This window comes from Microcebus murinus, chromosome 2 (assembly GCF_040939455.1).
Source record: "Microcebus murinus isolate Inina chromosome 2, M.murinus_Inina_mat1.0, whole genome shotgun sequence".
NCBI lineage: Eukaryota > Metazoa > Chordata > Mammalia > Primates > Cheirogaleidae > Microcebus > Microcebus murinus.
In genome coordinates this window covers 74,804,525-74,829,737 of record NC_134105.1, presented here as the reverse complement: position 1 = coordinate 74,829,737, position 25,213 = coordinate 74,804,525, and the positions used below count along the sequence as shown (strand labels likewise).

At 35.0% G+C, this 25,213-nt stretch overlaps 2 protein-coding genes across 2 annotated transcripts; one reads left to right on the top strand and one right to left on the bottom strand.

The window, feature by feature from the left end:
• The first annotated feature begins 5 nt into the window (after window positions 1–5).
• On the top strand, window positions 6–24,686 carry TMED5 (transmembrane p24 trafficking protein 5). Its single transcript, XM_012790947.3, has 4 exons — window positions 6–194; window positions 12,100–12,197; window positions 19,735–19,918; window positions 21,349–24,686. Exons 1-4 carry the CDS (start codon window positions 6–8, stop codon window positions 21,565–21,567), a joined length of 690 nt encoding a protein of 229 aa, XP_012646401.1. The 3' UTR covers window positions 21,568–24,686.
• On the bottom strand, window positions 14,480–15,459 carry LOC105885738 (large ribosomal subunit protein eL31-like). Its single transcript, XM_075999863.1, has one exon. It carries the CDS (start codon window positions 14,906–14,908, stop codon window positions 14,528–14,530), a length of 381 nt encoding a protein of 126 aa, XP_075855978.1. The 5' UTR covers window positions 14,909–15,459; the 3' UTR covers window positions 14,480–14,527.
• Window positions 24,687–25,213: the final 527 nt, after the last annotated feature.

Genomic DNA, 25,213 nt, shown 5'->3' with positions numbered 1-25,213 from the left:
CAGGGATGGGCGTTAGGATCTGGTTGCCCTTCCCCGTGCTGCTCCTGGCCGCTCTGCCTCCCGTGCTGCTGCCTGGGGCGGCCGGCTTCACGCCCTCCTTGGACAGCGACTTCACCTTTACCCTCCCGGCCGGCCAGAAGGAATGTTTCTACCAGCCCATGCCCCTGAAGGCCTCGCTGGAGATTGAGTACCAGGTAAGTGCGGAGGTGGGCCAGCCTCCTTCCTTTAGCCCAGATGCTCTGCCTGTTGGCCTCTCACGCTTCCTGTGGACGGCCGGGTGGTGGGCAGGCGAGGGCGGCCGGGGGAGCGGGCCGGCTCCGCCCAGGCGCGCGAGGCTCCGCGAGGCTCTTGCCGGACCCGGAATCGACGACTACCGGCGGTCTCCCCTTTCCTCCGGTCGGAAAGAGGCCAAGAACTGGTGATGTCGGTGGCTGTTCTCTGTTTCATAATTCGCCCATCACTTTTCTAGCCAGTAACACGTTCTGATACTGAGAATTTCACAATACAGGACTGATACACGTTCTCCTTCATCATTGGGCGAGGTGATGACACTTGTTTGAATCACTGCCACCGCTTTCACCCAGTTCCAATATTATAAATCTACACTGTCTTTGCTTCAATTAAGGATTTTTGTAAATTGTGCCTGTGTAATTATTACCAAACCCAATTTTGAAATATTTTGAAAGAGGCTGTTGGTGTATTCAATGGTGCATTTCTGTTTTAGTTATATACCCATTATTTTCAAACCAAGTAAGATCAAATCCTATATTAAAACTTTATAACATTTCTTTCATTGAGCATCGTATTTGCCTCGTGTCTTTTTTTTTTTTAGTATCTGCATAATACTCTTGGGGAATTGCCTTATTTTATGTAGTTATTCTGGTAGGGGGTAATTAGAAGAAATTTTGTTAATTCCACAAAGCTAATTTCGATGTTTCCAAGTAGCAGTGTAAAAAAAGATGCGTTGATGTGTTTCCTCTTTCAGTTTTTTCACAGGTTGCTTAATTTTTAATCAAATGTTAATTTTTTAAAGTTGATGTAGAGAATTTTTTTAATACCAGGTACTGTCACAGAGCAAAATAAAAAGCTATATAGAATTTTTATCTGAAGGAACTTTAGGATTCGGTTACATATAGATGCATAAGGGAAATACAGAGAGTAAAGTATCTAGTCTCATAATGAGCAAAACTGAGGCTAGAACTCAGCATTTCTTGATTTCCAGTAAAGTTCAAAAGTTCAACATTTACCAAAGAGTTAATATGTGCCATGAATTGTGCGAGGGGAATAAAAAAGAAAGAAAGAAAAAAAGAAGCCCTCTTCTCAAGGAGTTTAATAAGTATTACTGGTTCATATCTAGGTTATTTCAATAAAGTATAGTTAAGTGGTAGTAGAGGAGGGTCATTTCTATGGGTTTCAGCAAAAGATTCCTGGAGAAAATAAAATTTAATCCAGAAAGATGCTTACGTGAGATAGGAATGCAAGGAACAAGGGGCATTTCAGGAAAGGAAACAAAATGAATAGACACATAGTTCTGAAAATGCACAGTGTGAGTGTTTGGGGGTGGGTAGTATGTAACACTGAGTTTTGTTATACTTTAAGACTGTAAAGCCTAGGGTGGGAGTGCCAGTTTTTAACAATAAGAAAAATTCGGCCAGGCGCAGTGGCTCCTGCCTGTAATCCTAGCACTCTGGGAGGCGGGCGGATTGCTCAAGGTCAGGAGTTCGAAATCAGCCTGAGCAAGAGACCCCGTCTCTACTATAAAGAGAAAGAAATTAATTGGCCAACTAATATATATAGAAAAAATTAGCCGGGTATGGTGGCACATGCCCATAGTCTCAGCTACTTGGGAGGCTGAGGCAGCAGGATTGCTTGAGCCCAGGAGTTTGAGGTTGCTGTAAGCTAGGCTGATGCCATGGCACTCACCCTAGCCTGGGCAACAAAGCAAGACTCTGTCTCCAAAAAAAAAAAAAAAAAAAAAATTCATTGGCTCATATAACTGAAAGTCCAAATAGATAGGACAGATTTAAGTTTTCCTCTGGTTCTCATGCCTCTGCCCTCTTGAATTTGCTTAAAGAATTTAGTTGCTTAAATAATTCTTTATTGACAGATTTTTTTTCCTCAATGTATCAAAAAAAGTATTAATATTTTATTGTCTTCTACCTTCCATTATAGTTGTTGAAGATTCCTTTCATTTTGTTATATATTTTGTAGTTCATCTCTATTTTCTCTTGTGTTTAAATCTTCTACTCATGCAGTTTCACCACAGTTTGTCTAATATAGAATTTTAACTTTATTCTACTTGGATTTTTTAGTGCTACTTGAATCTGAGTTTTCAGATTTTAATTCAAATCTTTCAACAAGTCTGGAAAATTCTTAGCCAGGTGTGGTGACTCACACCTGAAATCCCAGCTCCTCAAGAGGCTGAGGTGGGAGGATTGCTTGATGTCAGGAGTTTAAGACCAGCTTGGGCAACAGAGTGAGACCCTGTCTGTTCAAAAAGTAGGATTACTGGATCATATGGTAGTTCTATTTTTAGTCTTTTGAGGAACCTCCATATTGTTTTTCATACTAACTTTCCCACCAACAATATACTAATTTACATTCCGTTTCTCTGCATCCTAACTTATTATCTTCTTGATAAAAGCCATTCTAATTGCAATGACTAGAAGTTCTATTTTTTTCTTTTCTATGCCTGCCTGGTTTTCTAATACACTTGTTCTTTTCTCATGGTTTTCTTTTGTGGTTTTTTTTTTTTAATTAATAGACTTTATGTTTTTGGAAGATTTTTAGATTTATAGAATAATCGGGGACACATATGCCTCCACACTGCCATATATTAATAGTTTCTTCTCTTATTAACATCTTGCATTGGTGTGATACATTTTTTATAATTGAAGCAATTTTGTTACATTATTATTAACTACAGTTCATAGTTATTATACATTAAGGTTCACTCTGTGTTGTATTATAGAGTTCTATGCATCTTGCAAATGCATAATATTATGTATTCACCATTACAGTATCATACAGAATAGTTATACAGCATTAAAACTCCTGTGTCCCACCTAGTCATATCCTCCTCCTTCAAAACTGAACCCCTGGCAACCACAGATCTTTTTTCCTTATATCTGTATTCTCTGTTCTGTGGTAATAATCTATTTGTCAGTTCTTTTGCCAGTACCACACTGTCTTGATTATGATAATGTTATACTAAGTCTTGAAGCAGGTAGCGTCAGTCCTCTAACTTTGTCATTCAATACTGTGTTGGCTATTCTGGGTCTTTTTGGTTTCTATATAAACTTTAGGATCAGTTTGTCAATATCCACATATTTTGGTAGATTTATACCTATGTATTTTTTCTTTCTTTTAGCGTTACTCAAAATGGTATTATATTTTTTATTTCCAACTCCTATTGCTTATTGCTGGTATATAGGAAAGCAGTTGACTTTTGTACATTAATATTGTATCCTGAGACTTGGCTATAATCACTTATTGCTTTTTGGTTTTTTGAGGTAATTCTTTGGGATTTCTACATAAACAATCATGTCATATTTGAACAAGGAGTTTTCTTTCTTTCTTCCCAATATGTATATCTTTTATTTCCTGTTCTTGCCATATTACATTATTAGGACTTCCAGTAAGGTGTGGAATAAGAGTGATGAGAGGGCCGGGCGTGGTGGCTCACGCCTGTAATCCTAGCACTCTGGGAGGCTGAGGCGGGCGGATTGCTCGAGGTCAGGAGTTCGAAACCAGCCTGAGCAAGAGCAAGACCCCATCTCTACTATAAATAGAAAGAAATTAATTGGCTAACTAATATGTATAGAAAAAATTAGCCGGGCATGGTGGCGCATGCCTATAGTCCCAGCTATTCGGGAGGCTGAGGCAGCAGGATTGCTTGAGCCCAGGAGTTGAGGTTGCTGTGAGCTAGGCTGACGCCATGGCATTCACTCTAGCCTGGACAACAAAGCGAGACTCTGTCTCAGAAAAAAAAGAGTGATGAGAGAAAAGCGAGAAGAGCATCCTTGCCTTGTTCCTCATTTTAGGAAGAAGACTTCTAATTTCTTGTCATTAAGTGTGATTTTAGCTGTAGGATTTTGTGAGTGTTCTTTATTGAGTACATTCCCCTCTGTTCCTAGTTTGCTAAGTGTTTTTTAAATATCATGAATTGATAATTGGATTTTATCAAATGTTTTTTCCCCATCCATTGGTATAATAATCTGATTTTTTTTCCTTAACCTGTTAATGTGATGAATTACATTAATTGATTTTTGAATGGCGAACCAACCTTACATACTTGGAATAAATCCATTTGGTTATGGTTATAATTCTGTTTATACACTGTTGAATTAGATTTGCTAATATTTTGTTGAAGATTTTTGCCTCTGTGTTCACGAGAGATACTGATTTGTCGTTTTCTATTCTTGTAATGTCTTCCCTGATTTTAGTATTAGAGTAATGTTGGCATCATAGAATGAGTACATAATTGTTACCTTAGCTTTTGTTTTCTGGAAGAGATTATAGAGAATTGGTATCATTTTATCTATAAATATTTGGTAGGATTTACCATTTAAACCATCTAGACCTGGTCCTTTCTTCTTTGAGTCCTTTTTAAAAAAAATTATTGATTCAATTTCTTTAATAGATATAGGCCTTATTCACATTACCTATTTCTCCTTGTATAAGTTTTGTATCTTTCAAGGAATTGGTCTAGTTCATCTAAGTTATCAAATTTGTGGGTATTGGTTTGTTAATATTCCATTATTATCCTTTTAATGTCCATAGGATCATTAGTGATGATCCAGCTTTCATTTCTAATATTAGTGATTAGTGTCTTTTTTTGTTGGTTTGCCTGGCTAGAGGTTTTTCAGTGTTATTGATCTTTTTCTAAAGAACCAGTTTTTGGTTTCATTGATTATTCTCTGTTGATTTCTTGATATAAATTTCATTGATTTCTGCTCTAATTTTTTCTTCTTTTTGCTTTAGGCTTATATTACTCTTTTTTCTCTAGTTTCCTAAGGTGGATGCTTATATATGGATTTTAGATCTTTCTTCTTTTTAATGTATGCATTCAGTTTATAATTTACCTCTAAGCAGTGACTTCTCTACATCCCACAAGTTTTAAGTTGTATTTTCATTAAAAAAAAAAATGTGTTTTTTTTGAGACAGAGTCTCACTCTCTTGCCTGGGCTAGAGTGCCGTGGTGTCAGCCTAGCTCAGAACAGCCTCAAACTCCTGGATTCAAGTGATCCTGCCTCAGCTTTCCGGGAAGCTGAGGACTACAGGCACATGCCACTGTGCCTGGCTAATTTTTTTTCTAATTTTAGTTATTTAGCTAATTTCTTTCTATTTATAGTAGAGACAGGGTCTCACTCTTGCTCAGGCTGGTCTTGAACACCTGAGCTCAAGCAATCCTCCCGCCTCGGCCTTCCAGAGTACAAGTGTAAGCCACCATACCCGACCCTTAAAAATTTTTTTGAAACTTGAGACTTCTTTGTCCCATGAGTAATTTGTAAATGCATTGTTTAGTCACCAAATATTTTAGGATTTTCTAGCTATTTTTCTGTTATTGATTTCCAGCTTAATTCCATTGTGGTCTGAGAGCACAAGTCAAGAAGTGTTTTGTAGCCAAATGTGTTCTATGTTGGTGGATGTTCCATGTGAATTTGAGAAGAATGTGTATTCTGCTGTTGTTAGATCAAGTATTCCTCAAAAGTCAGTTAGATTCAGTTGATTGATGGTGCTATTCAGGTCAACTTTATCCTTATTGATTTTTTGTCTGCTGGATCTTTTTTTTTTTTTTTTTTTTTTTTTTTTTTTTTTGAGACAGAGTCTCACTTTGTCGCCCAGGCTAGAGTGAGTGCCATGGCGTCAGCCTAGCTCACAGCAACCTCAAACTCTTGGGCTCAAGCAATCCTGCTGCCTCAGCCTCCCGAGTAGCTGGGACTACAGGCATGCACCACCATGCCCGGCTAATTTTTTGTATATATATTAGTTGGCCAATTAATTTCTTTCTATTTATAGTAGAGACGGGGTCTCGCTCTTGCTCAGGCTGGTTTCGAACTCCTGACCTTGAGCAATCCACCCGCCTCAGCCTCCCAGAGTGCTAGGATTACAGGCGTGAGCCACTGCGCCCGGCCTGTCTGCTGGATCTTGATTACTAATAGACAGATGTTGAAATCTCCAACTATTATATAATAGTGTGTTTGGGCCAGGCTCAGTGGCTCATGCCTATAATATCAGCACTTTGGGAGGCTAAGGTGAGAGGATTGCTTAAAGCCAGGAGTTCAAGACCAGCCTGAGCAATGTGGTGAGACCACCATCTCTACAAAAAATAGAAAAATATTAGCTGGGCTACTTGGGAGGCTGAGGCAGGAGGATTGCTTGAGCCCAGGAGTTTGGTGTTGCAGTGAGGTATGATCGTGCCACTGTGTTCCAGCCTGGGCAGCAGAGCAAGATCCTATTTCTAAAAGAAATTTTTTTTTTAATTTTTAAAAACTATTGGGTTTTATCTGTTTCTTTTTATAGTTTTGTTTTTGCCTCACGTATTTTGATGCAATTGTTATTGTATACACATTGATTGTTATGTCTTCTTTGAAAGTTGACCTATTTATCATAGGTAATACCCCTCTTTATCCCTGATAATTTTCCTTGTTCTGAAGTCTGCTTTGTCTGACATTAATATACCTGTTACAGATTTGTTTTGATTAGTGTTAGCATGGTATGTCTTTCTCCATCCATTTACTTTTAATCTGTCTTTATATTTAGAAGGGGTTTCTTGTAGACAGCTTATAGTTGGGTCTCATTTTGTTATCCACTCTGGCAGTTCTATCTTTTAATTGGCATATTTAGACCATCCATAAACAGTTTATTGATGCCATTGGATTAATATCACCATGTTTGTAACTCCTTTCTATTCATTGTACTTATTCTTTTTTTTTTAAATCTTCCCTTTTTCTGCTTTCTCTGATTTTTAGTGAGCATTTTATATGACTCTTATTTTCTCTCCTGTCTTAACATATCAGTTATACTCTTTAAAAGTTTTTTGTGGTTGTCCTAGAGTTTGTAATATACATATACAACTAATCTAAGTCCACTTTTAAATAACATTACTGTTTCATGGGTAGTATAGGTACCTTATAAACAGAATATTCCTAGTTCTTCCTTGCCCTTCTAGCTTGTCTTTCATTTCATGTATCCATATGCTGTAGTCACCCAATACATTGTTGCCATTATTACTTTGATCACTTATCTATTTATTAGATCAATTAAGACTAGGAAAAAATGTAAGCTTTTCTTTTACCTTCATTTATTCCCTCCCTGATGCTCTCCTTTCTGTATTTATATTAGATCTATTAGTTATCTAATGATATAAAACTAATTAACCCCAAAATTTAGTGACTTAAAACAACATTTACTAGCTTATAGTTCTTGTGCATCAGGAATCTGGTTGCTGCTTAACTGGGTCTTCTACTCTGGATCTCTCACAAGGGTACAGTTGTCTCAGGCTCAACTAAGAAGGAGCCAAGCTCACCCATAATTGTTGACAGGATTCAGTTCTTCAAAGGTCCTTGGACTAACGCTTCAGTTCCTTACATGCTGTTAGAGGCTTTCCTTATTTCTTGCCATGTGAGCCTTTCTGTAAAGCATCTTACAACATGGCAGTTTTCTTTCATCACAGTGAGTGAGAGGGTAAGAGAGAGTGCCAGCAGGAGATAGCAAGCTAGCAAGATGGAAGTTAATGATCTTTTGTATGTAATCTAATCATGGAAGTGACATCCTATCACTTTTCCTATGTTTATTACACAAGAGTATGAATACCAGAAAGGCAGGGATCATTGGGAGCTATATCAGAAGCTGCCCATCATACTCATGCTTAATATGACTTTATCTTATGTGAATCTTAGATGGCCTAGGTTGACGATATGGCTCTCCAGAAAAATGTTACATTTGCTTCCAGGCGTTCCATGATGGAGAACTACTTTTTATATTAATTTCTCTGCTTGGGTCTCTGAACGCATGGGTAGTGAAAATTTGAACTACAAATTTGCTTGATGTGAGAGCCTGTAGATGAATTATCTGGCAAGTTTATATTACTTTTTCTCATATGACTTGAGGCCAAGATGAACAAGCATTCTGTACTGGTGGACTTTTTTTTTTTTTTACCAAATTTCACCCTTTTACTGAAGGTGTGTCCCTTCAAAGATCTTAGCTTTATGCATAGTTCTCAATTCTTGTTCCCTACATAATTCAGCCCCAAATCCTCATCCCCTGTCTTCATGAGAGTATTAAGCCCTATACCCCTAAGGTACTGTGACAAGTTAACCCCCTCCAGAAACTTCTACTTACCTCTGGTTTTCATTTCTGGTTTGGTTTTGGTTTTTTTTTTTTTTTTTTTTACTTTGCCCTGGCTATGCAGTTGAAAGGATTGTTTCAGAATACAATCCAGCATTTCCAGGGGTTTTATAGTGGGAAGATTTCAGGTTATCTGTATATTATTAATATAGTTCCAAATTGGATGTCCCCAAATTTTAATGTGTAAGCATCTATTTACTCAGCATCAAAATGAACCTATGTTTCCTCTTAACTAACCAAACCTTTAACACTTTCACTACTGTCCTCATTGTATCCCATTGAAATCATTTCTATAGTTTCAGGTTATGTTATTATTTTGTTTTTTATATCTATTTTTAAAATACATGTTATATATTTTTAATTAAGTTTATATTTTTAAAAATCATTTTTAATATTTTCATTAAGCTTGACCAGCCACTACCAATAATTGCTTTTTAACTTTGTTTTACTGAAATCTTTTCTTAGCTTTTTTATATTGCTTCTTTTCTGATTTATTTGGATATGTTTTTTGGAGGATACCCTTGAGTAATTCTTTTAAATATTTTGAGTCCTTGGCTATCTGAAAATAGCTTTATTTATTAAATATTTTAAGAGATTGGGTCTCATTATGTTGCCCAGGTTGGAATGCAGTGGCTATTCACAGGCATATTACAGCCTCGAACTCCTGGACTCAGGTGATCCTCCTGCCTCAGCCTCCTGAGTAGCTGGGACTATAGGTGTGTGCCACCGCACCAGGCAAATGCTTTATACTTGCTATCACTTCAGTAAATATAATTTCTTTTTAACCTAGGAACATTGATGTGGCTCCATTATTATTATTATTTTTGCATCTAGTGTTACATGTAAGAGTTCTAATACGAATCCCAATTCTTGTTATTTTGCAGTTCTCTACTACTTCTCCTATTTCACTTTGGAAGTTTCCAGGTTTTTTTTTCAATCCTTTGGAAAGTCTGTAGGATTTTTGAATCTTTTTTATTTATCCTGCTTCACATTTATTAGATCCTCTCAGTCTAAAGATTTTTATCTTTTGAAATAAGAATGTTTCTTCTCATCTTTAATAATTTCATCATTTCCCTTCTCTAAGTTCTCTTCCTTTGAGATGTTTATTAGATATTAGAAATCTTTAGCTCTGTTCATGAAGGCTCTAATCTATTTCTCTCATACTATTTTTTCATCTATAGTTTTTTTACCTTATTCTGAGAATCTTTGCTCCTTCTAATTCTCTGATTCTTAGTCTCCATCCGTGTTCATTCTGCTACCATTCCATCTGTTAAGGTTTTATTTTGGCAATCACATTTTTGGTTACTCTAAGCATTTTTTCATATTTGCATCTTTGTTTTTTATGGATGTTACATTCTTGAATTTCTCTGAGGATATATATTTTTAAGTCTGTTTCTTTATATTAACTATTTTTTTTAGAATTTGATCATCTGAGAAAAACCAGTAGTATGAAAAAGAAGGCATCAATTTCAATAAATATTTGGTGTTCTCTAGTCTAATTGAGGATTTTGAGATTGACAAATATTAGTAGCTAATATTCCTTTGTTCAGTGGAGTATCTTCCAGAAATCTAAAGGACAAAAAGAATGGTGGATATTTACCCAGCCATTTGCAACCAGTTTTGTCGATCGATAAGAGTGCAGCAATAGGTAATCTTTTATATCATCACATTAAAGTTGCCAAGAAAGATAAAATGGAGTGCTATTTAAGAAAAAGAGTAGCTATTGGGTATAGGGCTTTCTTAAGTAGGCTGTATTATATAGTGTTCCTAATAAATATTTTGTTGCATTTTAACAAAGACTATAAATACAGAAGAGAAAAAGGGAGAGAGAAATGAGAAAGAGCAAGACAGGAAGAGAGATGAGCAAACACAGATCTACAGAGAAAAACTAAGACACTTTAATTTGTATAGGATGACAAAAATATGTATTTATTAAATATTTGCATCCATGACAAATCAAAATATTGATAATACTATTGTTAGTACCAATACCCTTAGAGTTATAAACATAATGAACAATGTATAAAATTTTCATCAATCATATCATCTGCATTGGATGTGCTACATAGGTGTCCATAAAGGTACCTTACAAGTTTGTGCTAAGTGAATTCTAAAAATAAGGTTCCAGATAATGTATGATTAAGTGCCAAACAGAGAATAGGCATGCACTCTATAGAAGTACAAGGGAGAATATGAGAGAACTCAGTAGGAGGATTCAGAGGACATTTCAAAGGACTTAAGCTGACTTTTGAAGAATGAGTACAATTTGATGAAAAACTATTCAGGAGAATGTAACAGCAACATAGCATACTTATTAAAATTAAATTTAGGCTGGATGCAGTGGCTCATGCCGGTAATCCTAGCACTCTGGGAGGCCAGGGCGGGTGGATTGCTCAAGGTCAGGAGTTCAAAACCAGCCTGAGCAAGAGTGAGACCCTGTCTCCACTATAAATAGAAAGAAATTAATTAGCCAACTAAACATATATATATATATATAAAATTAGCCGGGCATGGTGGTGCATGCCTGTAGTCCCAGCTACTCGAGAGGCTGAGGCAGGAGGATCGCTTGTGCCCAGAAGTTTGCAACAAAAGTGAGACTCTGTCTCAAAAAAAAAAAAAAAATTACTCTGGAGGGAGATTGCAGAGTTCAAATTTTGATTATGCCACTTCTTTGCTATATTACTTTGAAAAGATGACTTCTCTATGACTCAGTTTTTGGTTTTTGTTTTGCTTTTTTACTATTTACTATTTTACTATTTACTATTTACTTTTGCTTTTTTAAAAATAATAGGACCTACCTTTTAGAATTGTTATAAATAATAAATTAATCTACATAAAGCATTTGAATTACCTAAGCTTTAAGTAGAAACGAGATTTTTGGGTTGTAAAGGAACAGATCATATTCATTGGCCAGTAAATCAACTGACCTGCTTGGAATACACAGTTCATATTGGGGAGTAGTTGAAGAATGTGTTAAAGAAGTTACTTGGAGGCTGGGCATGGTGGTTTACACCTGTAGTCCTAGCACTTTGGGAGGCCAAAGCAGGAGGATTGCTTGAGGTCAGGAGTTCAGCCTGAGCAAGAGCAAGACCCCATCTCTACAAAAAATAGAAAACTTAGCCAGGCGTGGTGGTACATCCCTGTAGTCCTAGCTACTCAGGAGGCTAGGAGGATCCCTGAAACCCAGGAATTTGAGGTTGCAGTGAGCAATGATGACTCCACTGCACTCTACCTGGGGCAGCAGAGCAAGACCCTGTCTCAAAAAAAAAAAAAAAAAGTCACTTGGAGTCAGATCATGGATCATGTGGATCATCTTCAAATCCAGGCTAAGGAGTAGTTAATTATTCTTTTATTAAAGAGGGAAAAAACTCAAAAAAAATATAGAGAATATCCTAAATGACCTAAGTTTTAAGTAGAAAGGCCCAGCATTTGAACTGTCCTCTGTATTTCTGTCCACTCTACAGGGATTCTCAATAAAGGCATTGTTTGAAGAAGATTTATTTCCATAATATCCATAAGTCTAAATTTAGGTGATGGCGAGAGAAATGGGTAAGGAAGGGACAAGTTCCAAAAATGAACAGAATTGTACTAGATGAACTTTCAGCTCCTTTCTACCCCTAATGACTCTGTTGGCTTTCTTAATTCCTCTAGGTTTAGAAAGAAGATCTTCACATCATATGATTTACTTTATATAATTTTTATTTTCCAAATTTGTAATATGTTTTTCTCTTGTGTGATCTTTTACAGGTTTTAGATGGAGCAGGATTAGATATTGATTTCCATCTTGCCTCTCCAGAAGGCAAAATCTTAGTTTTTGAACAAAGAAAATCAGATGGAGTTCACACGTAAGTAATCTCTTTCAGTTGGGTTCCTTTGGCTCAATAATACCAGTGATTTATCTTTGAGGGAGGGAAATTTAGCACATTCATTACTAAGTGTCAGTATTAGATAATTCCTTGTGATTTTAAACAGTCCACAATAATGGGCCATCTTATAAACTAAAACTTTTTCCATTAACCTTTTTCTTTTTGTTTAGGCATTTTGTTTTGATCTTGACTAAATTTTTTCTTTGCTTTAGTCAATAAATTAGTATTCCCTAGGTATTGCATTCACTCTGTTGGGACATCTCAAATCTGCCTTTCTGGCTAGCACAGGCTTTCCATTTTAACTAAAAGCTACTGTTCTAGAGCTAGAGGCTGCAGTGAGCGATGATTGTACCCCTGCACTCTAGCTTGGGGGACAGAGCAAGATCCTGTCTCAAAAAAAAGTTACTATTCCAAGTACATGTCTTAAAGTTTCTTGAGTGGCTGGCTATACCATCTTTGTACATAGTTTTATGTCTCAAAAGAATAGTACAGTATATCTGTGTGTATATATGTGTCTGAGTATAAATTGGTTTTCATCACTCAGACCTCTTTCTTTTTAGATAATTGAAAGGTAATTATCTAAAAAGTAAAGGTAATTATCTGAAAGTAAAAGATCTGACCATGGGAAACTATATAGAAAGAAAATACTTGTTATAACTCTTTGAGTTCAGAGTTTGACAAAAGACCATATATGCTCTTCTGACATCTCACTTCCTTCTTTTCATATCTCATGGGTGCATTTCCCTGTTCCATTCAGTTATTTTACTATAGAATTTTTTAAGACAATATTATGTTAAACTAAACTGTGAGTTTATAGAAGGAGGAAGAACAGAGTATCTACTATTTGCCATAAACAAGGGTTGGCATGTTAATGCTTCTAAATTAATCTTTCCAACCCACTATGATATAGATTCTTTGATTCTGGACTACCATTTTACAAACAAGGAGGCTCAGAGAAGTTAAATAAGCCTGCAGGGAGACAGGATGGACCAAAACTCTTGCCTTCTACCATATGATGCTTAGAACATCCCTGGCACATAGCACTATTGTAAGTACTAGCTATTATTAAAATTATTGGTCTTTGTTAACTAAATGCCTGGCACATAATTGATACTCAGTTAACACTGAATACATGTATGAGTGAATAAGGGAAAAAAATGTCTCAACCATATTCTTAAGACAGTAATTGAAAATGCTTTTTTAAATAGTATTTTACCTATGCAGAGCTCAGGAAAATACTTGCATTAACTATTAATAAATAAGAGAACTAGTAATTTTAAAAATCAGTTTAGATTGATATACTTGGAATTAACTATATTTTCTTTTTGGTAAATTAATGAACAAGAACTAAAAATGTAATTTATCTTTAAATTTCAGAATACAGAAAATGTACAAAATTTCTGTCAATTTTTATTTCTCCTTAATTGTCTAATCCTTAGATAAATTAAAATTAACTGTTAGGAAAAAAAACATCCTATTGCTTTCTTATATAGAATCACCTCTCATTAAACTATTAGGAGAAAAGAATTGAGTTTATAATAGTTCACATTTATTGTGTTCTTTTGATGTGCCACGCCAGCGTTCTAAGCACTTTTCATGACCACAATCCTTTGACATACATAATATTATTATCATTTTACTGATGAGGAAATTGAGGCAGAAAATAGTTAAGTAAGTTGCTAGACGTTACACAGGCATTGAACAGCAAAGCTAGGATCTAAACCCAGACACTCTAACTCACTGTTACTAACTATACCAAATTTACAAATCTTTCTAATAAACAAAACTTTTACTTTAGCCATATTAGTTTTGTAAAGGCAACTAAAATTTCAGTATGACACTGGTTTTTCTTAAGTAAATATTTGAAACAGGTATTATCCTCTAGTAGTCAGGATTAGTAAAAACGTCTCCAGAGAACTAAACAGCTTAAGTAATATCTATTTGTCTAGCACTACGTGGAATGAGGAGTTACATATAAATGCATTTTTCTAGACTGCTAGATTAATATTACCCACCAGAACTTATACATTTTACACTATTTGTGTATGCTTTTTGGTCTACCTAAAAGGAAAATTTGCTCTGATGCATTTTTCTTTGAATAATATTTTGTATCATTTGTAGTAATAAAACTCCTTTCTATAATCAACACAGATTTATTAATAGAAAGTGATTAATATAGGAATGACCATAAAGAATTAAGGCATCTTTGTTTGTTGTACACATGCTGAACCTCATACATCTAAGGCAGTATTTCTCAACCATTTTTTTTTTTTTTTTGGTTTTTTAACTTTATTTGATATATTTGACAATCAGTGGTTAGTTCTCATCCACGTTGACTGTAGATTTTTGAAAGCGGTAACAGGTACACAGGTAACCAAAGTATAGAGCTTGTTTGGTGAATCTTCATCCTCATTACGTTTCCTGGACAACCTCACACGAATCCTGTATGGGACATTCCTTATTCCTTTGGCCCAGACAGCTTTGTTGAGCCTGGTATCGATGTGCACATCTGGAGTTCCCATCTCCTTCATGGCAAATTTCCGGATCTCTTTGAGTGCCCAAGGAGCACGCTTCTTGAAGCCCACTCCATGGATGCGCTTATGAATGTTGATGGTGTATTTTCGGGTCACCACTTCGTTGGTAGCAGAACAGCCCTTCTTCTTCTCGCCACCCTTTTTTGCGGGAGCCATTCTGCCGGGCCCAAGTCAGAAAGCTCAACCATTTTTTCTTTTTACTCTCTTCCCCTTCTTGGAGCCTTTGTAGACATTCTTTTTCCTACTCATTCCCTATGGAATTTTAATACCACAGATATACTACATATGTTTTATATACTGTATGTTTATCTGTGCTTTATACATAAAAAGAATAGGTACAAAGCTTACTCTTTTTATTCAGTGCAGGGTTAAGAATGACTAAATGCAGTTGGGTTAAATAAAATTAAGACTAAAATTAAGTTAGAAATTAGAAAGCTATTAAAATTAAATTTAGGCTGGATGCAGTGGCTGACGCCTATAATCCTAGCACTCTGGGAGGCCGAGGCGGGAGGATCGCTCAAGGTCAGGAGTTTGAAACCAGCCTGAGCAAGAGCAAGACCCCGTCTCTACTATAAATACAAAGAAATTAATTGGCCAACTAAAAATACATATAGAAAAAAAAATTAGCTGGCCATGGTGGTGCATTCCTATAGTCCCAGATACTCGGGAGGCTGAGGTAGAAGGATTGCTTGAGCCCAGGAGTTTGAGGTTGCTGTGAGCTACCCTGACGCCACAGCACTCTAGTCAGGGAAACAGAGTGAGATTCTGTCTCAGAAAAAAAAAAGAAGAAAAAAAAAATTAAATTTAACTTTATAACTATTTTCTAAATAAGTTAATTCAATTTCTTTGCTTACATTGGTAATATCTGCATTAATTATATATGCAAAGTAGCAATTTATATAAATAACATAATAGCAACGTAATTAAAATTTTTTAAATCATTCAGAACTTATTCTTTCAGCAAAAGTATTAATGGTTGAAAAATAATATTAACTTCTTAAAATTATTTTTAGTGAAATTCACTTTTAATTTTTGCTTGATATGGGGAACTAATTTTAAATATGTACTAGTCATTCAGATATTATTGAAATTTTTTACCAGCACTTGGCATAACTTATGACAGGCTAAATTACCCTTTTAGCATGAAATAATAAAACATGAGCTAGTTTTATTTAATTCTCAAAGCATTGAGGATGAAACATAAACACTGAGGATCAAACATAAGGGAGCCAACAGTAGTCACTAGGCATGTTGTAGGCCACCTCTTGCAATATGACTTCAGGGTCAAGCAATCAATCAATCAAAAGTCCTCTAATCACAGCTATTTGCCGTAATTTTGTAAATTTACCGTAATTTTGTAGCATTGTTCTTACATAAATTTTGTGTACTTCCATGAATTCATGCTGCTCATGAGATAACCATATGAGAGAAAACTAAGGAATAAGATTTTGTCAGGTAGGGTTAAGCTTTGGAGGGCCACAGACCATTATTATCTAAGAATATTTTGCCCCTTTCTGAGCAGTATCACCCCCATTGAGAATGCATGGTGCTGTCCTTCAGAATAGTCATGTTTACTGGTTATGTAGTTACTGTTACAGTGAATACATTCATCTGAATATGATGTAAAATTTCCCTCAATTACAAACATCTTGGTTACAAAAAAAAAAAATAAAAAAAAAATAAATAAAATTTCCCTCAGGAAATGCCCCACATTTGGGTCGTATTACATTGTTTTTCCCTTTTTAAAAAAAATTTTTTTTCTTATTTTTATGTATTTTTATTTTTTGAGACAGGAGTCTGGCTCTTTTGCCCAGGCTAGAATGCAGTGGCACAATCATAGCTCACTGCAGCCTCAAACTCCTGGATTCAAGCAATCCTCCTGCCACAGCCTCCCAAGTACCTGGGACTATAGGTGTGCCACCACGCCTGGCTAATTATTTTTATTTTTGTATAGAGACTGTCTTGCTATGTTGCCCAGACTGATCTCAAATGCCTGGCCTTAGGAGATCCTCCTGCTTCAACCTGCTGAGTCACTGGAATTAATGCCTAAGCCAGTGCACCCACTGTTTTTTCCTTTTAAAATTATTCTCCACTGTCTTCACCAGAGTTTGCTCAAGCTCTGTCCAAAGGTTAAATATATCCTCGAAAGACAAAGGTTTGACATAATTGAGAGAATTACAAAGAATCCAGACAGGCTCTGAGCCATATTGTAGAAAGATCAATTAACCTGAGAGTCAGAAAACCAAGCTTCATCTATGTCCATAACAGGCCACATGATCATAGGCAAGTATCTTAACCTGTTTGAACCTCATTTAACTTAACCTTGAAAAGGTTAATTATGCCTACTTCTAACTGTGATGGTAAGGATTAAGAGAGAGAAAATACGTGAAAGCAGAGTTTAAATTATGAACAGTTATACGAGTATTGGCTATTACTATTTGTAGTATATATGTTAAAATCTATTCACATTGCTGAGTATTTTTGCTTATGATCAAGCAAAAATAATAAGTTGGAAATGAGAAAAAAGATGAAAATTGGCTTAAAAGGTCATAATCACAGGATGTATTCAGAAGGCTATAGTATACAAGCCTCCTAAAGATGTAAGTGATCCAGTGCACTGGCAATAAGAAATCTTCAAAATCGTTTATATCAACCTTCCATGAATAGTGACAACAGACTAAAATACAATTTGAACTGTGTTTTTCTAGTGTGAACTTTAAAAAAATGTGGAAAGTCACATCAGTAGTCACTACATAGTAATATGTCATAAATAGATAAAAGTGAATTGTTGGAAAATACCAATGATTAGAGAGAAACAAAAGAGTAGAGTCTGAAATGTTTCAAATGGATAGAGTCTTGATAGATGTAGTGAGTCTAAGAGGGCAGACCCAAAAGAAAACAATGATCTTAGGTTAGAGCAAAAGAACAATTCAGGTTTTCTTTGCTGAAGTGAGTGTGTGGCATTGGCAGGACATTTAAGAATGGCACACATTTAAGGAAGATTTGTTTTTGTGATGTCAGCCCCTATCCTCATGTCATCCCTTTGTTTCCCTCCCCAGTTTTTAGTAGCCTGGCCATTGAGTCCTCAAATAATATGAGAGAACATATAAATCCGCCTGGAGTACATGTATACATACATGCCTTTCTTTTAATGCAACATTTTACACTCCTTCCAGGTTTCTTGAACCTCTCCCATCTCACCCACTCACATACAAGGTAGCACTGAGGGCATAATCTGGAAAATGATAAGGAAGGAAGTTTGCTCAGTTTTAGGCCTTTAAATTGCAGTTAGCTCTGAGCATCTTGATTTATGACACTTAACTCAAAACTGACAGGTTTCCAAATGGATCTGTTTCCAAATAGAGTTTCACTGAAGATCTTAATATGAAAAGTATAGCTTGGGTCCTGCTTATGTCAAGCATGATTGCACAATGCTGCATGTCAACCAAAGGAAAGTATAGACAAGATATTTTAAGACAAAAAGAAGTACAAGTTAATGTCCGTTTAATAAAGATGAAGAAATTCAGGATATTAGAGGGCTACAACAGAACCTAATGCTGGACCACAAAGGATAAGAAACCTTAATCCAGAGCAGCACTCACTCCAGATCCCTACTGCAGTTCTAACTGAAGCCACCTTTAAGAAATTGAATAGAATCGGGTCATAAGCAGTTTAAAAGGCAGCTGGAAAGGTGCATTTACTTAGAAGTTCATCTAAGTAAATAGAAAACAATGCTAGACATATCAAAACCTTTAGTAGACATATCATTAGAATAGAGAAAACTGACTTTTGTGGGACAAGATTAATTCATTTAATGTGTGCACATTAGGTATACTGAATTTTTATAAAAGGCCCTTTGTGACTGCATAAAAAACCATATATGTATCTATCATCTGAATCAGTAGTTCTCACAGGATAATTTTATAAACTCAGTAGATTTACATAGACTTACAAGAGTGTTTAAGTTGGGTTTTTTTGTTGTTGCTTTTTTTTCTCTTTTTGAGACAGGGTTTTGCAGTATTGCCCAGGCTGGGTCTTAAACTCCTAGGCTCCAGGCAACTCACCAGCCTCCCAAGTAGCTGGGACTAAAGTCATGCACCACTATGCCTGGCTTTGAAGTTGACTTAAAGTGTTAGCAGTAGTCTCTTGTGAAATAATTAACTGAATAAGAACAACAGACACTTTGCTGATACATTATAAAAATGTAAATGACTTTTGCTGTTCCTTCAAGGAAATGGTGTTTGTTGTTTGAAGACAGCACTAGTATGTGTCATTAGCCTGTGGAATATTTTGCTTTTTAAAGTTTCTCTCCACAAAAAGTCATTAGCAAACCACTTTACTAAATTAACTCTGCCCAGGTCAATTATCTTGAATGTGAAAGTAATAAGACCAGAATCATAATTTCAGTTGAAATGTGAATGGCATTTATTCAATAAAGGAAAAGCCACTGAGAGTAAATTCTGCTGGCCACAGACTTCATCTCTAACCTTTGTACCCTGTATAACAAAAATATATCTTAATCAGTAGGGGTACTGGAAGAAAATACTTAGTCCATCACTGGACTGCTTTTAACAACAAAACTCAATTTACAGATTAATCTCAATTGAAGGGGAGGAGTAGGTTGGTAGCATTTGCATATGAATGAAACTCACAAAACTATTTTTAATGATGTATAAATATTAAAGTATATTATGGGTTATCATGTATCTAGGTTTCTAATTCTATCCTTTTCCAAAAATTAGGTAATTTATCATAATTTACCACTGAATAAGTGCCAAGCATGTCTAAGTTACAAGTACTTAAATGTATGTATTTCCAGGTTACCTCTTTCCCAAAAAATTGTAAGTTTTCTTTCAATACAAAGGAAATTTATAGGTAAGCTGTCCAATTAGAAACCATATTATTTCTTTTTTACCTTTAGTTGTTTTCCTTTGATCCCAAATAAGTGAAGATAACGAAAGACATGTACTTTTTTTATATAGCGTAGAAACTGAAGTTGGTGACTACATGTTCTGCTTTGACAATACATTCAGCACCATTTCTGAGAAGGTGATTTTCTTTGAATTAATCCTGGATAATATGGGAGAACAGGCACAAGAACAAGAAGACTGGAAGAAATATATTACTGGCACAGATATGTTGGATATGAAACTGGAAGACATACTGGTCAGTATGGTCTTTTAATAAAATAATAAAAATTATTAACATCCAGAGGCTTTAGTATGGTGATAGGCACTGAATGAAGCATTTTATCTGTGTTATCCAGGAAAATCTGTTCCTAGTATTTTCCTGTTTTTGCCATAAATACTTGGACATCATTTCAAATCTTAATTTTACCTTATATTCATATAGCCTTTTCAAATCACTTATTTTATCAGGACTCTATTATAAAAATAGCTTTCTTGGCCGGGCGCTGTGGCTCACACCTGTAATCCTAGCTCTTGGGAGGCCGAGGCGGGCGGATTGCTCAAGGTCAGGAGTTCAAAACCAGCCTGAGCAAGAGCGAGACCCCGTCTCTACTATAAATAGAAAGAAATTAATTGGCCAACTGATATATATATAAAAAAAAAATTAGCCGGGCATGGTGGTGCATGCCTGTAGTCCCAGCTACTCGGGAGGCTGAGGCAGAAGGATCACTCAAGCCCAGGAGTTTGAGGTTGCTGTGAGCTAGGCTGACGCCATGGCACTCACTCTAGCCTGGACAACAAAGCGAGACTCTGTCTCAAAAAAAAAAAAAAAAAAAAAAAAATAGCTTTCTTTAGAAGATATACAACTTAGAATGCATCTTGGTAAGCTTGTTTTATAAATGTGATATTGGAACATTTTTATATTATCAATAGATATTTTTGATATCAATATTATACTTTTGATATTTTGATATCAATATTATACTTTTGATCATATAGTACATACGTCTAAAATGAAATATTTTCTAATTTTACTACTTTGTGCAATTAAAACATTGGGTATTTTGCTAGATACTAAATTGGCCAGACTATCATTCAAAGAAGAAAATATTATAAACACAAGGTGTTAAGTTATATAATAGGTAATTACCTAAAGGTTATCATTAATTGGGTTTTAAAAACTAAATCATTGGCCAGGCGCAGTGGCCTGTGCCTATAGTCCCAACTACATATGTAGGAGGATTGCCTGAGGTCAGGAATTCAAGACTGCAGTATACTATGATGGCACCTGTGAATAGCCACTGCATTCCAGCCTGGGCAACATACCGAGACACCATCTCTAAAAATAATCATTTTCTTATGATTGTGTAAGGACTAAGAAAGAGATAATGTATGTAAAATTCTTGGTGCTGTGCCACTCACATAGTTTCGTATTATCTATTTGCAATTCACAATAGCTTTGTTCCCTTGTTAAATAACTATTTATAAACAATTTAAATATATCAGGAGAACGATTACATAAACTTACAGAGGATCTTTAGGTAATATAAGTAGTACTTGTCCCTTAATTGAATTATGTACCCGTCTATCATAAAATTGGGTTTGGATAAAAAACATGAAGCTCATTTTAAAATTAACTTAAAATTTCTGAGCATTCTTGAATAGTAAAATTATTCTATTTATCTACAGGAATCCATCAACAGCATCAAGTCCAGACTAAGCAAAAGTGGTCACATACAAACTCTGCTTAGAGCATTTGAAGCTCGTGATCGAAACATACAAGAAAGCAACTTTGATAGAGTCAACTTCTGGTCTATGGTTAATTTAATGGTCATGGTGGTGGTGTCAGCCATTCAAGTTTATATGCTGAAGAGTCTATTTGAAGACAAGAGGAAAAGCAGAACTTAAAACTCCAAAACTAGAGTACTTAACATTGAAAAGAAAGGCATAAAAAGTCAGTAAACTATTACAGTCAAGACCATTAATAGTCTTTTCCAAATTGTTTTCAGGCATCATAAGTATACTTTTAATGTGAAAGGAAAGCCTTCACTTTCTGTGCAAATAATCTTATTGGTCCAGTTGTACTTAAGCGTATAAGTTGAATATTTTGCAGAATGTAGGTTTAACTGAATGAGCCATATTAATAACTACATTTTCCTAAATTTGAAAAAATTTTACAAATGTCATAGGTGATTTAAATGAGCAGTGGGCCTAAGTGCAACATCAGTCTGTTTTTAAAAGGTTCTCTTACCCAGAACATTCTTTGTAAATGTGGCAATTACAAATTAATTGTAGAAGTTTTCAATATTAAGCTATAAATCATCTGAAAATTAATTATGGATTAAATATATCTTTCGAAGACAAAAGGTTCAACTTTTCTGTATTTACATATGCATGTCTCCTGTAATGTAAATAGATACATAGCTTTGAAATACAATTAGATTTTTGAGATTTTTATATCCAAATCTTTCAATGTAAATATAGCAAAAAGTATTAGTTTTATATACCTAGCCTACATCCCAAAAGTTGGCATTTATATAATTCTTAAAAATGCAAAGTTACACTTTCCTGATTAAAATTAGGTCAAGTTTTCGCTCTGAACTGAAGAATATATAAAGCTAGCTTGGTTTCTATAAGGACCCATTCTGTCTAACCCTTAACTAAGGTATAGGATTTTAAAATGAAATGTGAGTTAAATAAGTTTATTTTTATATTATCTGTCAACAGTGTTACGTTAATTTTAACATGATTACTGACTTGAATAATACATTATTATCGGCAGTTTTGAGGGAAATGTTGTTAAACAGATCTGGGCCTAAAATAAATAAATTATCTCCTTTTCTGAGGCTGGGCATGGTGACTCATGCCTTTAATCCTAGCACTCTGGGAGACCAAGGCGGCCGGATCGTTTGAGCTCTGGAGTTCAAGACCAGCCTGAGCAAGAGCGAGACCCCATTTCTACTAAAAAAAATAGAAAATAGCTGGACAACTAAAAATACATATATAAAATTAGCTGGACATGGTGGCACATACCTGTAGTCCCAGCTACTCAGGAGACTGAGGCAAGAAGATTGCTTGAGCTGAGGAGTTTGAGGTTGCTGTGAGCTAAGCTGACATCATGGGACTCTAGCCTGGGCAACAGAGTGAGACTCTGTTTCAAAAAAAAAAAAAAAAGAAATCTCCTTTTCTGAGTTCTAAAAATTATCATAAACAATGAAAAAGAATTTTGGTGAGCTTGAGAATACCTGATCCAAAATAAAGTTCACTTACATAGAAACTTAAATAAATACCTGGAATCTGATGGGCTCATCATGACATCCCAATCTTAATATAAATCATAGACTAATTTCCAGTTAACTGGAAGAAACTGTATTTGGCCGTCAGTTTTATTTTCTATAAGTATTCCATTTTGAATTATCTTTTATAAGTATTTAGGTACATTTTATGAAATATAAGCCCTACTGTAAGTTTTAGCATTGTGTGTACATATTACAATTTTTATTGTAACTTTTATAAAATGGCCTTTCTGATCACTATTTATTGACATGGAAGTAAGGATTCGAAACACCTGAATGTGAATAACTCATATATACATAAAAAGTCTCTGTCATCCTAGCATATTGAAGTCTATGGAGTCTCACTCAAGTACTAGTAATTTAATTTCATCATGAAAGAAATAGAATTTTTAAGTAATACCCATTTGTAATATTGTTTACAACAGATATATTGTGAGGTACAATCATGTTAAAAATTTGAGTATAGAACCCATCGATAGGTTAACACTGTTGGAATTCTTGGAAAGCAATAATAACTGAGAGATAGTGATTTATTTCATTTACAATTTACACTCAGTAGTACAGAAAGAAACATTTCCCTCCTTCTTAAGCTCTTGGGAGAACAGAAGCTTAAATTTCCCTACTTGGAGGCTTTTAAAAAAATTAGTAAATGCGATATATGATCAGTTACCTTAATTGGCCAAGAAAGTGCTTCAGGTGTCTGGGAGTAGCCCCTGTAACACTTGCAGAACAAAGTCAATAAGATCATTGCCTACATAGACCCATCCCTTTTGCCCTTTCTATTAAATTCATTATGAGAAGCAAATTTACAGTACCATAACTAATAAGGCTGGATACAAATATAAACTACTGCATCTTTTCTATAAACTGTGATTAAGAATTCTACCTCTTATGTATGACTGTTACTGTACTATACTCAGACTTCTTACCTAACACTGAATTTGTTAAATCATTATCTACGTATTATGATTTGTGCCACTGATTTTAAACCTATAATTCTGTTAACTTCTTACCATATAAAAATAATATTGGCTTTATTTGGAAAACAATTTAGGAATATTAAGGATAATTTTATTTTTATACACACAAAGTAAAAAGATATTTAAGAAGCATGTTTAGCTGTATTAACTAAAAAACATAAAATTTGTAAAGAATAAGAATCTTTAATATTTCTAAAGGCATACTGTTTATCTGCTTCATATGGTTTTTTTAAAGTTGCTATTCCATTTCTAAATTAAAATTATGCAAAAATTCAGTAAGCTATTTGCCACTTTACAGCTGATTTTATCTTTGGTTTTTAATTATATAGAATTTTTAAATACTACAATAATTAAGGTCTAGAGCTTCCTCCAGTTTACATTTGGATGATTAATGATTAATAAATAATCGATGATTAATGGATGATTCTTTCATGTGAATGTCAAGACAAATGTTTGAAAACTAGCATTTTAATAAATTACAAATTAAAATGTTATTTTATGGTAAATATATTTATTCTTAAACATCATGATGTCAAAAATGAGTACTTATATGCCTCCTCAAATAAAAATTATTTCCCTAAAATTTTAAAAGAAATTGATTCAGCATGTAATTTTTCATCTGGTACATAATAATTCACAATCAGTGTTGCTGAAATTGCTGTATAGTTATAAACAGCCATCTTAAATGAGCAATGTGATATGAATACTGAACTGAGTATATATAATAAAAATTACTATCAAAGATTGTAAATGCTGTCTACTCCTTAAAGCCTTTCTTGATCTCAATCTTAATTAAATGTGCTTTCCTAATGGCACCAACCACCAGGAGAGAGCAAGGAGCAGGTATTCCCTCAGAGCCATCAGAAGGTACCAGCCCCACTAACACCTTCATCTCAGAATTCTGGCTCCCACCCCTGTGAGAGGAAACATTTCTGTCATTTTAAGCCACTCAGTTTGTAGTCCTTTGTTAGGGCAGACCCAGGAAATTCACACACCCTCATGATTCTTGTGAAATCTTAGAATCTCACTCTAAGAAATACCAAACTGATCTTAGGAGCAAATGTTGGACAATCCAAGTTTCCTTTGCTCTCTCTCTCTCTCAAGGGAGCATACTCTAGTTTAAATCTGAAAGGAAGACGGTGTCTGTCACACTGCTGGTTTGCACCCCAAAACTACGCTAACTTCTGAAGCTGTGTGTGGTAAGGAGCTAATAAGCACAAAGCCTTTTGAAAATAGGGTAAGAAAAAGAAATAGAGGAGTTGTGGATCAGAACACAAA